Source organism: Zalophus californianus, chromosome 2 (assembly GCF_009762305.2).
Source record: "Zalophus californianus isolate mZalCal1 chromosome 2, mZalCal1.pri.v2, whole genome shotgun sequence".
In the NCBI taxonomy this organism is placed as follows: Eukaryota; Metazoa; Chordata; class Mammalia; order Carnivora; family Otariidae; genus Zalophus; species Zalophus californianus.
In genome coordinates, this window is record NC_045596.1 from 123151282 (window position 1) to 123169484 (window position 18203).

Consider the following 18203-nt stretch of genomic DNA (forward strand, 5'->3'; position numbering starts at 1 on the left):
GGGAGCTTATGGCACATTATAAAATGAAGCTGCACTCTGAATGTATTCATCATAAGAGCATGTTGACCATATTTTCTTACTCAAACCACCTTCTATCGCCAATCCTGCCTAAGAAATCTGGCTTTCTTACTCCCTTAGGAGATAAAGCATTTTATTTAAATCACCTTTCCTGATAGTTGCTCTAAGGGAAAGGAGAAGAGAAATAGATATAACTCACTGACAGCTTCAGGATATAGACATCCTGTCTCCATTCCTTTTAGCTTTTACTGGACATCAGGCTGCCAGTCTAATAAGGCAACAAAGAAAAGTAAACAGAAATAAAAAGCAAAATAAATAGCAGTCTTTATCCCACTGGAAATAACCATAAATTTAAAAATGCAACCTTGGCTATATCGTGAAAGGATTTTCTTGGTCTGTTTGCATAGCTGTATTTTATTCTCTTCTGAACTAATCCAGACTTCTTTAAAGATTTGTATTGGACACCAATCTTATTTGCCCTAAAAATCTTTTGCAAAAGACATTTCTCCAGTAAATCGTGCTATATCTATGCCATGTGGCATCATCATGCATACCCAAAGTATAGGTTCTAATCTACAGTGAAGAACTAGGTAGCATAATTCCTATGACTTGTGTTTTCATAGATGTACTGAGACAGAACACTAAATATAAGGGATATGGGTAGCTTGCCTTGGCTTCACTGACAAATCTTTGACGTTAAGTCACGTATCCTACAAACCCATGTGCACCTGTCCCCAATGCCTTGGTCTGTTTTACAGTCTTCTTCTGGCATTATCTAATGAAAGCTATAAAAAGAGAATGTTTCCTTTCCATTACAACAGCAAAAAACATTTCAAGAATGAAGCCACAAAAATACCATACCACGTCACAGGTCCCATCTTAATAGTAGGTCTAAAAGTCGTTAGCATCAGACCATCACATCAGGTCAAAGCAGAGTTTCTGAGACCAAACTTTCTCTAGACTTAACATCGAAATGTGATTATTATTACAAAAATATTGAAGTAAAAAATAAGGTAAACTATTTCTTAATGCCAGTTTTTTGATTGACATCATTGTTCTGTTACATTTATGTTCTATATTTTGGTATGAACCATTCTTTTCTATTAGACTATAAAGTCTAAAGATTAGGGACAAAGGTATCTTTAACTCTATTTTATCTATTCTAGCATGGGACCATAATGGGAGAGATACAGTCATTCTTTGACATTTACCAAAAATGTTTACTTTTTAATGCTGTCACATGGCACAAGGCCACAGTACCAGATGTACAGTGAGAGTAGAGGAAAGGAGAAGATGATGGACTATTTATGCCTACTATCCACTTAAGGGTATCTAGATCTACCTCATAGATAATGTTTCAGGTTTCTTTTTTTTTTTTAATTTAAATTCTAGTTAGTTAACCTAGTGTAATGTTGGTTTCTGGAGTAGAATTCAGGGGTTCATCACTTACATACAACACCCAGTGCTCATCATAACAAGTGCTATTCTTAATACCCATCACCCAGCTAGCCCATCCCCCACCCACCTCCCTCAAGTTTCTTTTCTAATATATAAAGAGAAATAAGATATGACCTGAATGAGTACCAGCAGCTTTCACTACTCCTTCCATCATCCAATTCTTCCCCCCCACGTAAAAAAACACAGGCAAATCTATCTGATGCTGCCACATTATAATCTGTCACAAGCTTTTACCGAACCCCAAATGAAGATCTCAGACTTAGGCCTGCTGGCAACTGATTCCCAGAGGGGTGGAACTCATCATGGTTCCACTTATTTTTCACATCAGGGCTCACGGAAAGTTCCTAAAAAGCCAATGATTCATCATTGGCCAAGGGGAAGATCTTTCCAGCATTTCTAATTTCTTTAATTGAAATACATTTTAAATTTCCTAACGACTGCATTCCTTCACCACCACCACCCCCCTTTTTTTTTTTTTTTCAGGTACAGAGCAGTTGCCTCCTGGAGTCGAGTCCAGGGAATTGGGATTCCCTTGATCACTGCCATTGAGATAGTCTCCATCTGGATCCTTTCTTTTATCCTGGCCATCCCTGAAGCTATCGGCTTCGTCATGGTGCCCTTTGAATACAAGGGTGAACAGCACAAAACCTGTATGCTCAATGCCACGTCAAAATTCATGGAGGTATGGCGAGTATAAAGGAAATTAATTGGGGGGCGGGGGAGGTCTTCATTTATACTTTACCATCGCCAAGACTTCATGGTAGTCTCTCTACAATGCCCAGCATGGTTTACTCCTTCAGTTCACTCATGTACTTTTCAGCTGCGTGAAAAGTACATGTTATAGGAGGGTTTCACTTCTTGAACAGAATAACTATTTTGTTTTCACTCTTATAGCACAATTGTAGACACGACTGTTGTTCTGCACCAAACAACTCAGAATCTGAAACAAACTTACTCAGTGTTCAATTCAGTAACACATATACTGAAGCAAACTAAGAAAGACAGATGTGCTATTTGTTTTTATAATAAGTAATACAGCACAACAATTTCCATCTGACAGGCATGCTGATAGGTATTTTAGGTTACTTGGGCAAATGCACATTGCTCACATTTTTTAAAAGATAGAGTTATTAACTTAAAGTAGGAAGCCATACTTGCATGTACTTATATTCGTACAAATTCTGCATGTAATATACAAATAATATAAATTTGCAGAACTTCTTAAAAAGTGTTTTAGTTTGGGGCACCTGGGTGGCTCCCGTTGGTTAAGCGACTGCCTTTGACTCAGGTCGGCTCAGGTCATGATCCTGGAGTCCCGGGATCGAGTCCCATATTGGGCTCCCTGCTCAGCAGGGAGTCAGCTTCTCCCTCTGACCCTCCCCCCTCTCATGTGCTCTCTCTCTCTCTCTCTCTCTCATTCTCTCTCTCTCTCAAATAAATAAAAGCTTTAAAAAAAAAGTTTTAGTTTAACAAATTTCCTTGTCGTTTAATACACCTGACCACATTAATGTCTCTCTGAAAAGTTTAATTATGTAACTGAATGTATTGGAAAACATGTTTAAAATGCACATTTCCTTTGCCAAACTAGTCAAATGTAGACTGAGGAGAAAAACCAAAAGGATAACTATTTCTCTTAAATCAGCATAATTTAGTGCTTTGATGTAGGTTTCATGCAGCTCAGATTCCACATTTAATCATTTACAGACATCTCCAGGTATGTTTTCCTAACATGGAAAATTCACAAAATTAGTGGTTTTACAGTTGACAAGTTCTCCTCTTTGGAAATTCGTATTTTAAATTTAAAAGTGTTCTTGAACTAGAGGGTAGTATGCTAAGCGAAATAAGTCATTCAGAGAAAGACATGTATCATATGATCTCACTGATACGAGGAATACTTAATCTTAGGAAACAAACTGAGGGTTGCTGGAGTGGTGGGGGGTGGGAGGGATGGGGTGGCTGGGTGATAGACATTGGGGAGGGTATGTGCTATGGTGAGCGCTGTGAATTGTGTAAGACTGATGAATCACAGACCTGTACCTCTGAAACAAATAATACATTATATGTTAAAAAAAAAATAGAAGAAGAAGATAGTAGGAAGGGAAAAATGAAGGGGGGGAAATTGGAGGGGGAGACGAACCATGAATGACTATGGACTCTGAGAAACAAACAAACATCCCCCCCTGGGGTGGGGGGATGGGTTAGCCTGGTGATGGGTATTAAAGAGGGCATGTATTGAATGGAGCACTGGGTGTTATGCGCAAACAATGAATCATGGAACACTACATCAAAAACCAATGATGTAATGTATGGTGATTAACATAACATAATAAAATAAAAATTTTTTTTAAAAAGTGCTCTTGAAAACTGCCAAACTGGCAATGGTAAAATGAAGGTATTCTGTTTATCTACTGACCATTTTATTAAGTCAGTCTCCATAGTGAAAGAACAAAGTAGATGGCAGGAGGTTATCAGAATTTGGGCACTGGGAATAAGCAATCTAGATATTCCCGACTAAAGTGTTAGAAAGAAGAGGCTCATTATAAGAAGGGGCTTACTAGCCTTCAGGAGTTCAATGTCAAGAAGGGGCTTACTAATCATGTGAACTAGACAAAATGAAATGGGCTGTTTTGCAAAGACTGAGTCTCCATATAGAGTGGGCAAGCAAAGGCTAGCCACCTTAGGGGGTTTCAGTAACGGGTAGGAGTTTAAACTGATCATTTTTTAGATTCCGTTCCAAGCCTGAAGTTTTCAGATTCTTTTTCTCCTCCTGTTCTTTTTTTCTCATTTGATTCCCCAGTTTGTGTTCTATTCTTTCCTCCTCAACTTTGCTCTAACCTAGGCTGGAGGGAGGTCTCCCCACACCCTGGCTGATGACATCAGTTCAAAAGAAATGTGTGACCCCTTTCTCTACAGGCCTCTGCCTTGGAGGCGGCAGGGGACTCCGCCCAGACCCCTCAGGGGTCAGCATCTAGACGCTCTGCAGCTACTTCTGCAGCATTCACACCCGGTCATCAATGCGTCTGGAAAACCCGGTTACAAGTGAAGGGGTTGCTCAAAGGAGTGTTTGTGTGCACTTAAAGAGTTCTGTTTTTTTTTTTGTTTTTTTTTTTTGGTTTTTCGACTTCAGTACTGAAATCTTTCTACCATGTGATGTGGAGAGGGAGATATTTATATGAACACACCTGAATAAACCTACGCCTTTGGTAGTTTGCACTAACCTTAGGATAGAATTCAGGGGTCTGTGAACTTAAATGGAAAAGAAATTACATATTTATTTTCACTAACTTCTAACTGAAATTTATCATTTCCTTCTATTATGAATGTAGACAACAAACCATGATCATATTTAACAGAACCATTATATTTCCACTAATGGAAATAACATTTTCATGTCACAATAACAGTTGGATAATCTTGAAATATCATTTATGCTCATCATTGTTTCAACTTCTGATAGTTATTAGGACCACCATTAGATTTTTCCCTCAATTTGTTAAGAAACACCTTTATTACTATATCAGAATTTTCTTTTCAATAGTTCAATAGCTGTGTTTAAATGTAATTGGTTACCACTGTAATCTTATTTTATTTTATGCATATAGAAGTGTTATTCTCAGAAAGGATTATAGCCTTCACCAGACATCCAAAGGAGTCCATGGCATAAGAACAGTTAAGAACCTCTGCCCAGAACTTTTTTTTCCTCAGGAACCATTTATAGATTATTTTAATAGACATGTTACAAATGTAGCCTACTGGGCCTCTTTCTATATTCAGCAACTGTCCAGTTTTTCACAGAGCAGCATGATTATTTTTTACTGTGGGAACTGAGATGATACAGGAGGCCGCATTATCCTTCGTAAATAAACAATCTGGAGAAAGAGCATAGGGGAAAGCATTTCTAAGTTGGTGATTAATTTAGTGGGAGGAAGAATGTAGCTATAATTTTCTAATTTCCATTTTTATTGGGTACTAAATTTTCTCCTTTAAAAAGACATAAAACTGAATAATCCTCGCATTTACAAATCCTGCCCACAAGGAGATAATGCTAACTATGCCTTTAGATAAGATACTCAGCCTCAATAGTTTCCAGGTGATAAGTATTACAAGAGTGAGAAAGGGCATGGTTTTTGATGACTCAAACTGGCCGGCTGCGAGGTCACATAGCAAGCATACCAGGCAAAGGGTTAACTCCCAGGAACCAAAGCTACACAGACAAGCCATTCATAACCTTCGCTGTTACCAAACAAGATTCACATTAAGTACACTTTAACCACAAGGGGCAAAAGGAAACCAGGCAGTAGCAAAATTTTGAGGCTTATCAATAAGTAAAGATAAATACATATTCTGTATATCTCAAAATCATGCTTTATGAGCTTTGGAAGAGAATTCTTTTTCTTGATTAGGGCTCTCCCATTGTGTAATTAAAACCAACTTCAGTTCATAAAACGTATCTTCGTCAGGATAATTTATTTTGAAGTGCCATTCCTTCATGTGCTTTTATAAATCCAGGATGATTTTTGGAGTTTCCAATTTAATTGAGTTCTGAACTTCAGCCCCAAGCCCTTTGCCACAACCAGAGGGCGTGCACATAGAAACATTCCTGCAGGCGTGAAGATTTTGAAGCTACCAGAGGCACTGCCCAATAAATTTAGATTATAATGCCCCTCCTTTTCTCTCCCTTTTCTTCACCTTACAGTTTTACCAAGATGTAAAGGACTGGTGGCTCTTCGGGTTCTATTTCTGCATGCCCTTGGTGTGCACTGCGATCTTCTACACCCTTATGACCTGTGAGATGTTAAACAGAAGGAACGGCAGCTTGAGAATTGCCCTCAGTGAGCACCTTAAACAGGTAAACCTCATAAGCTCATGAAAATTTGGCCAAGACTGATTTGTCCCGGACAACAGAGAGCCTACATACTGTATTTAGCCGATGTAGCCTGGTTTCCTAAAAATATAGTCTCTTATAACTGTTTTCTTTATAGTTATAATATTAGGAATATCTCTTCTTTTTTTCTTTTTAGTTTTTGTATTTATTTATTTATTTATTTATTTATTTATTTATTTATTTATTTGACAGAGAGAGACACAGCAAGAGAGGGAACAGAAGCAGGGGGAGTGGGAGAGGGAGAAGCAGGCTTCTCACTGAGCAGGGAGCCCGATGCGGGGCTCGATCCCAGGACCCTGGGATCATGACCTGAGCCGAAGGCAGACGCTTAATGACTGAGCCACCCAGGCACCCCAGGAATTTCTTTTGTGAATATGGAGAGCCTGCCGATAAAACAGGTGACCCTGGGGGCAGAGCCAAATAGAGAGGAACTATTATTTAGTTTGCCAAGAGTATATTCAACATGTGTGTTTGTGTGTCTGTGAATTGAACTGGGCTTGGCACTGTGCCAGGACACAAAGACGCAGGCTTTGCAGTCTTGGTGCAGAAATAAAATACAAACAATTGGAAAACAGAATCACAAGGTATGTATGGTAGAAGTAGACTGTTTTGTGGGAAGCCAAGGAGGATGTAAGACCAAGTCACAGAGACACTTGTCATGAATGAGGGAGATTGAACTGTTCATAAAGGATTAATGGGTTTGATGGGGAAGGAGAAGACAGAGGGCATTTCAGGTGCGAGGACAAGAGCCCAGTGAGAACATGGTGTGGGCAACATGCATTTGGGGTGTGGGAAAAAGAGATGAACCTCATTAGAGAAATATCTAAGGTAAGACTCATGATAGGATATGGGATTGGGTACAGAAAAAGAGGTCAAATTTTTGAGAGCCCCAAAATTGTACATATCAACAGGAGAATGCTGTTGGACCTCCAACCCCCATCCCCAGGCAGCAAATAGAACAGATAGGGCCATGTGTTTAGAGGGCAAACCTTTACACTTACACTAGCTGGCTCTGTGATGTTGGGCAAATTGCTTACTCTCTCGGAACCTCTAGTTCTTCATAAAATACGTATAATAATACCTGCATCTTTCTGTACAAATATCAATTCAGTTTTAAGTCTTAAAAAAATTAAAGAAAATGTATATAATAATACATCAAGGGGATTACCTAATGCATATACAGTGTCTAACAGAGCTCAACTCATAGTAAGTACCCAGAAAATGTTTGATATATAGTAATTGAAAGAGTAAAAGCAGGACTACAGGTAAGTTCTCAGTCTTAGCAGAGAAGTATGTAAGAACACCCAACCACACAAAAAGCTAATGAGTTGTTGATGAAGCCAGTAAATCTGCCCTCTACAATTGCCATACACAAACACCATTCTTCATCAGCGACTCCTTTCCACTACTGTACTGATTTTTTCTGAGCTTCAGCTTCTTATCTGTAAATTGGGCATAATAGTATATGAATTGATATCACTACAGAAATCAAAGGAATTAAGTGCATACATGTACTTTGTAAAATCTAACATGCATACAAATGGTAGCTATTATCTTTTAGTAAAATTTAACAGAAAAAGTATATTGAGTATGACTTTGTTCAGGCATGAATGTTTCAAGGGCTCCAGATGGGAAATATATCAAACAATTCTTGCCTCTCACTCCTGCAGTGGAGGTAATTAATTAGAATAGATTTGTAAAAAGCAAAAAACAAAAACACAGTGTTTTTCAGTATTGAGTTTTTCATTAGTACCATGATTGAGCCTGTTTAAGCTATGAATGGTAGCTGCTCTGAAAATAATTGAATAGGGATTGGTCACGAGGATAATAGGATGCTGCTTCACATTTCCATAGCATTCTTGAAGTTTACAAAGAGCAAGTTATTTGCTTATTTGATTTCTCCAAGCACCCTGTGATATAGGGAGGACAGATGTCCTTATACACTTGTTTTATGAGATTGGCTCATCCAAATGGAGATTAAAACTGAAGTCTTGGCCCTATGAGGCATTGCGTAGTGTCACACCCAAAGCTGTAGCAGGTTCTAACAGCAAGAGAGCAGGCCTGGCTGGAAGGCCTTCCACTGGGACTGTGGGGAGCTAAGCTCACAGTGAAAAGCCCTGCCACCCTTTGACCAGTATCCAGTATATGGCTCTTGGTCATGCTTCCTGCGTGGTTTTCTCGAATTTCTCTTCATTATTCTGACTGCAACTTTTATCAGTTAGGGATTGTGTTTGGATGCTGGTAGCAGAAAACCCAAAATAACATTGAGTAAAACAAGTGAAGGTTTCTTCTTTCTCCCACAGCAAAAAAATCAGATGTCACTGGTTCAGTGCTCAAGGGACTCAGAAGCCAGGGCTCAGCTCTTTTGCTGACTTTTCCTTTAGAAGACAGGAGATACAGCTCTACCCTTATATCAGATTTCCAGGCAGCAAAAAGGGAAAGAATATAGGTCACCTTCGTGTGTGCGCATCAGAGGACTAGCCTCCACTTTTTAGTAGCTTTTCCAGAAACCTCACACAACAATTTCTACTTGATCTCCATGGTCAGACTGTGTCAGGTGGCTTGCGGATGATTAGCCTGAGCTCTCTTGCTGCAGCAACAAAATCAAGGATCTGACTGATAGTAAGGAAAACCGGAGAATAGATACTGGTTAAGCAAATACCAGACTGCCATGGCAACATATTAATATTAGGTTTTGAAGGATTGTCCTCCTTGAGGATGTGCTCAAGGGAGATAACCTCTCCCCCAGTACCCTCCTTTTCTCTTTTTCCAGTCACACTGTCTTTCTGTGTACACAAAAGGACCCTTTAAAATGAGCCCCTATTCCTACAGATTGGAACTCTATTTTCTCAGTTGTTGCTCAGCTTGTATGTTCTCTGAAGCCATAGCCCAGCCTCCCACCCAATAACTCTGAAAGATTAAAGAACTCCAGTCCTTTGGGCTAGAGCAGCAATTGGTGACAACTGCCTTGAAATCTTTCTAAATGGCTCTATTAATCATGTGGGTTTATTGTAGGCTTCCCATACTTAATGCTATATGCTTTGGGTTGAACCAGCATTACCCTGCCAAATTCTGTTTTCAATCAATTTTATTTTGACATTAACTGATCCCAGTTACAGACAAGTTGCATTTTATGTTCCTAGTTAGGCTTTCAAATGCATGCTTTGTAATACTCAAGCATGATGCACACAAATGTCTGGTTGCAGATAATTCCTAACCTATGATTTTTTTGAACTCTACTGCTACCAGCATCCAAACACAATCTCTTGAACTCTAAAGTATGTAAACCTTCAAACTGAAGTCGCCCGGGGTCATCATGTCCCAGTCATTCTAATCATCATTGCTGATAATCCTTTACCCTCATCCCTCTGTTTGCAAACAAGAGGTCTTTGGAAGCTACATGTCATTAATAAAAGAATTTTAAAAGCAAAAAACTCCCAATGCTAGCTTTCTTCAACATCAAGAAATGGAGAAAACACATAGCTATTGGCTTTTTCTCTTCTATTCCCTACTTCTGTTTTCCAAATATCTTCATAGATTTGTTCGTTTTTTATCATGCTAGCTTCTGTCACCTTGACTGCCATGCTGCCATTAATGCTAGTTAGGCTTTTAGTTAACCCTCCCCCCCATATAGTCACTCACATACGCGCGCGCGCGCACACACACACGCACTCAGCTCCAGCCAGTTCCCAGTTCCCTGACATGAACTTCTGTCCTGACCCTAATAACCAGCTTGAGGCCACCATCCTCCCTGGCAGCTGCCCAAAAGAATCATTAGCAACTCCTTGATTAGAAAGTTGGACTTCAGCACACTCCAGAGCGCCCCCAACAAAGCGGTTCTCGGGGAGGTTGGGGCTGTTATCCGCGGCGGGGGCGCCCGCTATTGCACAGGCGCCGCAGAAAGATCTCTGCCTCGCGCGTGTCCTTTCGGGTCTGCCTCGCCCTCAGGGCCCACGAGAGCGGGGTTCCGCCAGTGCTGAGTTCTGCGCGCCGGCGGCAGCGGGAACCCTGATTGCTCTCCTTCAACACATTCATTATGAAGTTATTAGTAATACTTTTATTTTCTGGACTTATAACTGGTTGTAGAGGTAACTCTTCCCATAACCTGCCACCCAAGTTACTACTGGTATCCTTTGATGGTTTCAGAGCTGACTATCTACAGAACTATGAATTTCCTCATCTCCAGAATTTTATCAAAGAAGGAGTCCTGGTAGAGCATGTTGAAAATGTCTTTATCACAAAAACATTTCCAAACCACTACAGTATTGTGACAGGCTTGTATGAAGAAAGCCATGGCATCGTGGCTAATTCCATGTATGATGTAATCACAAAGAAACATTTTTCTGACTTTGATGACAAGGATCCTTTTTGGTGGAATGAGGCAGTACCTATTTGGGTGACCAATCAGCTTCAGGAAAACAGATCAAGTGCCGCTGCTATGTGGCCTGGAACAGACGTACCCATTCACAATACCACACCTTCCTATTTTATGAATTATAGCTCTTCAGTGTCATTTGAGGAGAGACTAAATAATATTACCATGTGGCTGATGAATTCGAACCCACCAGTTACCTTTGCAACACTTTGTTGGGAAGAACCAGATGCAAGTGGCCATAAATATGGACCCAAAGATAAAGAAAACATGTACAGAGTGTTGAAAGAAGTAGATGACTTTATTGGTGAGCTAGTCCACAAACTCAAGGTGCTAGGATTGTGGGAAGATCTCAATGTGATCATTACAAGTGATCATGGGATGACCCAGTGCTCTAAGGACAAACTGATAAACTTGGATCTCTGCATTGATGATTCAAGCTACACTCTTGAAGACTGGACTCCAGTTGCTGCTATACTTCCCAAAATAAATACAACAGAGGTTTATAACAAACTGAAAATCTGTAACCCTCACATGAATGTTTATCTCAAAGAAGACATTCCTGCCAGATTTCATTACCAACATAATGATCGAATTCAGCCTGTTATTTTGGTTGCTGATGAAGGCTGGACAATTGTGTTAAATAAGTCATTACCAAAATTAGGTGACCATGGTTATGATAATTCTTTGTCTAGTATGCATCCATTTCTAGCTGCCCACAGTCCAGCATTCCACAAAGGCTACAAACACAGCACAATTAACAGTGTGGATATTTATCCAATGATGTGCCACATCCTGGGATTAAAACCACATCCCAATAATGGAACCTTTGGTCATAGTAAGTGTTTGTTAGTTGACCAGTGGTGCATTAATCTCCCAGAAGCCATTGGAATTGTTATCAGTGCCCTCTTGGTCTTAACCACGCTAACGTGCCTCATTATAATCATGCAGAATAGACTGTCCGTACCCCATCCATTTTCCCAACTTCAGATGCAAGAAGACGACGATGATCCTTTAATTGAGTAACATGTGCTGGAGTTTATAAAGTATCTTTGATTAGTCACAATACCAAGGATATACTCAAGAAATGGTGTTCTAACGATGAAAAATATACCTTGAAAGACAAAGAACTTAGACCAAGTATGCTAGAATTATTTTGTTTTTCCTTGTGCTTTGTTTTTGTGCATCAGCTAATACAAAAAACCCTGACCATAGTAAAAATTGCTAGTAAATCATTAGTTAACACCAACTATTTCTCTAACTGGAAACTTTTTTTTATGAAAAATATTGCCTCTGTCTTTTTTTTTTTGCAATGAAGATTTGACACATTTTTAAATAAAAATATATCAAAATTTAAAAAAAAAAAGAAAGTTGGACTTCAAATCTTGACGAGATGGAGGCACTGGGAGGAGCGCTGTTCTGGCCCTTTTTAAAGTAATTCTTTCTCTGCTGTCTACTACTTCCTTTGTGTGGTTCTTTCCTCTAGCAGAAAAACACTAAACTTATTGTACTTTTTCCCCCCTCACTTCCCTTTAGCGTCGAGAAGTGGCAAAAACAGTTTTCTGCTTGGTTGTCATTTTTGCTCTTTGCTGGTTCCCTCTTCACTTGAGCCGCATTTTGAAGAAAACCGTGTACGATGAGATGGACAAGAACCGATGTGAATTACTTAGGTACGGGCCCATGTACTCGTTAGGAAATCGAGAGTTTCTCCGATTGTCGTGCTTATAATACTTTTACAAAACCATCTAGTCCACAATCTTGTTAGCCCTGAAAATTAAAACCACAAAGTTGATTATTTTTCTTTCGTTGACATAGCCTGTGACTGATCCCAGAGTTTGTGCGAGCCATATCTGTAATTTTGAGGCACCCCTCCTGGGGCTGTGTGTCATGGTTTGAGCTAACCAAGTGGCAGGTATATCCGTAAATGTTCTGCAGAACTGAAACTGCCACTTAAACAAGGACTTTAAAAAAATTCTGACTGCCACCTATAAGGAATGGCTCCTGGGCAAGAAAAATGCTTATTCTAGGGATAAATGCTAGTTAGCAGATTGAAAAACATTATCGTCTAATTATTCCATTTTCTTCTGTTCTAGTTTCTTGCTACTCATGGATTACATTGGCATTAACTTGGCAACCATGAATTCTTGTATAAACCCCATAGCTCTATACTTTGTGAGCAAGAAATTTAAGAATTGTTTCCAGGTAAGACTGTTTTACACATATCTTTTTAAGGACAACCAAAGGAGTACATTAAGTAGCCAACAATCATGGCTAATTTCCAGTAGAGAAGTGAAAATCCTATTTTGCCCAGACAGAGGGTCAGATTGTCAGCATAAAGCAATATTGTCAGAAAAATTATCCGAAAAGCAATACCAATTCAGACAACAAAATATTCAGGGGTTCAAATAAAAAGAACTAACTTAATAACATGTTAATTTTGTATGCTGCTTTATAAAGAAATGCTCAACTGTGAGCTCTAGGCTCCAGAAAATACACACAACCTAGTCATGCCTCACATTATCTAAGATGTTAACCACACCCTCAACAAAACATGAAATCTGCTGCTAAAAAAGCTCTTGCTAAATAATAGGATATTTAATAATAGCCTCTTCAAGAAAAGGAAATGCTTATTGCCCTAGCAATCTGAACTAATGTAATTTCATTTGAAATCAGTTTCCTTCTGTTCTTCAAAATTCCTTGCAGGTAAGCCAATCCATGTCTTCCCGAAGCTCCATGTACTTCTTCCTGAAGTATCTCTCCAGTTCCTGGGACAATTAGCACGGCATTAATCCTAACTGGATTTTGTTATCTTTGGCCAGGATGTGTCACTTCAGTTTATGGCACATATTAGGAAGAGTAGTGTAGAGGTCGAGGGTGCAGGATCTAGAAGCAAGCAATCTTGATTTACATCACAGCTCTGTACTTACTGTCTAATCCGGGTCCAGGTGGTACCCCTCCTGCCTCCTCAGTTTGATCATCTGTAAAATCAGATGATCACTGTATCTATCTCATAGGTAGGATTCAGTGGGTTAATATATGTTAAGCACTTGGGACAATAATAAGCTCTCAGTAGGAGTTTTTTATTATTAGGGATAGAGAAGAGAGGAAAAACCCCATGACTTCCCTCATGGAATGGACCATCTAGAAGGAGATAGACATACCAAAGAATCTTACAAACAGGTGAATCTTGGTATAGAAGTTCTAGCTGCTACCTTTTTGAAGTCTACTTGATAATGTTTACAAGTCATGCAGTGCTCTAAGAAAGATTCTGCCCAAGGAAGGATTGACTAAAATGCTGGTCATAATTAATCCATCATATAATCTGGAATTAATATCATTTTAATTAATTTACATATTAATTAGACAGGAAAGAAAATCAAGGTACAAACTCAGAAATTAAACCTACCTGTTGACTGATCTTCATACAGAGGTAGCATATGCAGGAGAAAGAGCTTAATCTAGAGAGTCCTGGGTTCTAATTCCAGTTCTGCCTATTTCCCCTCTAAGCCTCCGTGTCCTCATTAATAAAATGGGGAAAATAGCACCTACCACCTAAGGCTGTGAGGAGCATCACATGAGGTGCCCAAAGCAGAGAGCCATGCAGGTGATGCACTCTGTAGAAATGCCAGGCACCTCCGGACCCTTCTCCAACCGTGCCCACCCCAAGTCATAGGACATGCTCCCTTGGGCTAACACTGCCTTCCCTTCCACTTTGATTTGGTGAATCACTAAAACAAGAAACAAGGGATCTATTTTCTCTTCACTAGAATGGACAATTGAACTTCTACCTAGAGATTACAGGCTCCATGCTCTAGATTACTGTTCAGGCTCACATTCTGTCCTCACATTTTTTGGTAGGAGCCCAAGGCTTCTGTGTTCTGCTGGGAATGGGTTGGTAGGCTCGTTTATTAAGAATCTCTTCCTTCCCCCAGTCTTGCCTCTGCTGTTGCTGTTACCAGTCCAAAAGTCTGATGACTTCAGTCCCCATGAATGGAACAAGCATACAATGGAAGAACCATGAACAAAACAACCACAACACAGAGAGGAGCAGCCATAAGGACAGTATTAACTAAACATCTTAAGAGATATTAATCAATAATCCTTCAAATTCTATTGGAGAAAAAAAAAAAAAACACACAGCAACTGTGTTTCCAGAAATCTTTTCTCCAATCCTTCTCCCGTGACTCAGCCCCAAACCCAGAAAAATGCTTTCCAAAACATCGGAGGGTAGACTGGTTATGGTCACAAATTCAATGAATCTTACTTCTTTAATTTATCTAATTTACATATTCTACATGTTATATTCCGCACTAAAAAAATGGTGGGAGTTGGCAGGGGGAAAGGAGACTGTTCGACTAAATCAGAGGGATATTTACTACTTTTGCATGAAAATAGAGTCTTCCAGTACATAACAGCTTCCCTGGCAGTTCTGTGGAATGTCCAGTGAGAACTGGTTACAGTGAAAATTTAGCGATTACGACAAGATTTTCTATTTTTTTGAATTGGCCAGACACAGTAAGGTGAGCAATCAGGTTAATGCTTTTCATGTCACTTTTTTATTTTTAAAACATTAGTTCTCAAGCTGCAGCAGATATAGGCACTTAAAAAGCCCAGACTGATATCCACATGTGGCAGTGTAATAGCTGCTATTCAAAGAATTTTTAAGAACCTGTATTTTCTTTTGTAATGGTGTTTCATTACAGGAGATCTGGAGCATATTTTTATGTTAAATTTTAAAATAATGCTTGAATCAAATAGTTCTATTTTTCACAAGCCCAATCTTTTTTACTGTAGATATTTTATGTAAAATCAGTATCAGGTACCAAAATTTAAATGTGTGTATCATTCAACCATACCTAAGACTTTCAGTGGAATGTATTGATGTCTAAAGCACAACTAGTAGAAAAAGACTGAATGTTTTTAGAAGACTTGGAAATTTTCATTGAGGGGATTTTTTTTTGTAATAGTAACATGTATATGTGTGTATTTGGTAATAGCAACATGTATGTGTACATGTATACATATATGTACACATACATATATGTTTTACATATCACCTCATAGTCTCTTGATTTCTCTAAAAATGTTAACTGTCGGTAAGACTTTTTTGGTCATTCCCTTTTCCATATAAGAAACCATTTCAAAGTGGCCAGCTGAGTTTATCATGTCAGTGAAATATAATTACCCCCAAATGCCACCATGAACTTACAGTTCTTCACTTCTCTGGGTTTCTAGTACGAATCTAAACACCTCCCCCACCCCCACTTCTCACATGGTCACCATTTCAAAGGGCCCACAGTGACTTTTGCTGGGCATGTTCCAAGATGTTTACAGACTGTGAGTACAGCAGAAAATCTTTTACTGTGTGTATATAAATATATATAAACAATTGTACATTTCCTTCAGCCAATTTTTCTGTGATTGTCTTTATGGAATGTACTTGTGTGTGTGTGATATATGCATGTGTGTGATGGTATGTATGAATTTAATGTAATCTAATAATACTGCCCTGTAGTCGTACCACAGGACACACTCTGAGTGGAATCTAAGTGGTTGCTCATCATGACCACTGGCCTTAGTCAGTTTTAATCTATCTGTGTTCATAATTCTTGTGAACATGTCACCATTACAAATGGAATATGGGAGGCAACATGAGTGGGGATGAATCATGGGTTAACAATAGTGTTTGTTTAGCTGGTTGGTGGGTTGGTTTGATAAAACAGCATTTGAGATTGTACTTTTTCCTGTGCTAGAGCAAAAGTCATTAAATATTGAAGTATTATATTGTCCTGGTTCTTCAACTCAGTATGCTGATGAAACTGACAAGAGGTCTGATGTTTCCCATCAGACTTCACCAGACAGACTGCTGATGATAAATTAACTAAGCTGACTTGTTGGGCTATATTTTAGCATAGTCATGTATAAAATGATATCAGGTTCCAGTTGATCTAATCACAGGGCTCCTTTATGTGTTAGCAGTCAAATTCCATAACTTACTGGTACATCACATGCAGTGATATATACCTATAATATAAGCCATAGTTCACAGCATTTTGTTTAGACAATTGCCTTCCTTTTTAAGATGTTTTCTCTCTTGCATATGAAAAAATACATTTCATAAGTTCAGAAAGTCATAGATTTCTGAATAACACACAGGCTTCAGTGTGCATTTTGTTTATGGACCAGTAAGTAGCCATGGTTTACTAGAAGGAATATTTCCAATTTCTACCTTTATCACACCTTTCCAAGTAAATCTGTAGAAATGAGCCAAGGTCCCTGCATTGGCAGTGGCCCATAAGTATAAAATAAAAGTTTACAGAAGCCTTGCAAGCGTCTCTTCATTTCTATATAGTTCTACACAGAAAATGTTGATTACATGATATCTATTGCTAACATCTCCCTAGTAATAGCCCAGCAAGCAATTTTACTTTCAAACAGATATTTCCTAACTATATCCTATTTGCAACCTACTTTGTCATACAGAACACTTAACTCTTTCATCCAGTCCTTCATTCACCTTTCCAGTATATTTTACTAAGGATCTACTTTACCCCGGTCATTCTTCTAGGTATTGGGGACATAGTGGTGAACAAAACAGGCAGAGTTCCTGCTCTCATGGAGCTGGCATTCTAGAGGAGGGAGTTGGACAATAAACAGTGCATCAGGTGGATACCTGGATGAGGAGATCACATATATCCAAGTACTTATTTGACATTTTCACTTGAATGGCTAACAGACATACTATATGTAAAACTAAGCTACTCATAGCTCTCTAATCTGTGCTGCCCTAATATTCCTCTGCTCATGTATTAGTCAGGGTTCTCCAGAGAAACAGAAGCAATAGGACATATAGATAGATAGATAGATAGATAGATAGATAGATAGATAGATAGATAGATAGATAGATAGATAGATAAATAGATAGATAGATAGATAGATAGATAGAAGAGGAAATTCATTATGGGAATTGGCTCACATAATTTTACGGAGGCTGAAATATGCCATGATCTGCCATCTACAAGCTGGAGAACCAAGAAAGCCAGTGATATAATTCAGTCCAAGTCCAAAGGCCTGAAGAAGACAGGGGAGCCGATGGTATAACTCCCAGTCTGAGGCCTAGTCCTGGGAACCATGGAGCAGCCTGCTGGTAGAGGTCCCAGAGTCCAAAGGCCCAGAAACCAGGAGCACCGAAGTCCAAGGGCAGGAGAAGATGGATGTTCCATGTCAAGAAAAGACAGAGAATTCACCCTTCCTCTGCCCTTTTTGTTCTTTGCAGGCCCTCTACAGATGGATGATGCCTGCCCACACTGGTGAGAGCAGATTTGCTTTACTCAGCCTCCTGATTCAAATGTTAATCTCTTCTGGAAATACCCTCACAGGCATACCCAGAAGTAATTATCTTACTAGCTTTCTGGGTGTCTCTTGGCCCAGTCAAGTTGACATATAACGTTAACCGTCACAGCTTTGTTA

At 39.2% G+C, this 18203-nt stretch overlaps 2 protein-coding genes and 1 long non-coding RNA gene across 5 annotated transcripts in view; 2 read left to right on the forward strand and 1 right to left on the reverse strand.

The window, feature by feature from the left end:
• The window catches only part of EDNRA (endothelin receptor type A), a 60849-nt gene extending 43774 nt beyond the window's left edge, over nucleotides 1-17075 (forward strand). Inside the window, exons 4-8 of one of the 2 annotated variants that reach the window (XM_027598086.2) lie at nucleotides 1960-2158; nucleotides 6173-6325; nucleotides 12270-12403; nucleotides 12827-12935; nucleotides 14666-17074. In XM_027598086.2, coding sequence (XP_027453887.1) covers nucleotides 1960-2158; nucleotides 6173-6325; nucleotides 12270-12403; nucleotides 12827-12935; nucleotides 14666-14806 — 736 coding nt within the window. In that variant the 3' untranslated portion in view covers nucleotides 14807-17074. Of the gene's footprint in view, nucleotides 1-1959; nucleotides 2159-6172; nucleotides 6326-12269; nucleotides 12404-12826; nucleotides 12936-14665 lie in introns of both variants that reach the window. The other variant, XM_027598087.2, reaches the window with a different exon arrangement.
• LOC113924365 overlaps nucleotides 6167-18203 on the reverse strand; it is a 93626-nt gene continuing 81589 nt past the window's right edge. The window contains exon 4 of one of the 2 annotated variants that reach the window (XR_003520647.1): nucleotides 6167-6261. This is a non-coding gene — a long non-coding RNA (uncharacterized LOC113924365). Of the gene's footprint in view, nucleotides 6262-12364; nucleotides 12501-18203 lie in introns of those variants that run through there. The other variant, XR_003520646.1, reaches the window with a different exon arrangement.
• LOC113924359 (bis(5'-adenosyl)-triphosphatase ENPP4-like) lies at nucleotides 10361-12258 on the forward strand. The gene has a single exon (XM_035726046.1). It carries the CDS (start codon nucleotides 10398-10400, stop codon nucleotides 11757-11759), a length of 1362 nt encoding a protein of 453 aa, XP_035581939.1. The 5' UTR covers nucleotides 10361-10397; the 3' UTR covers nucleotides 11760-12258.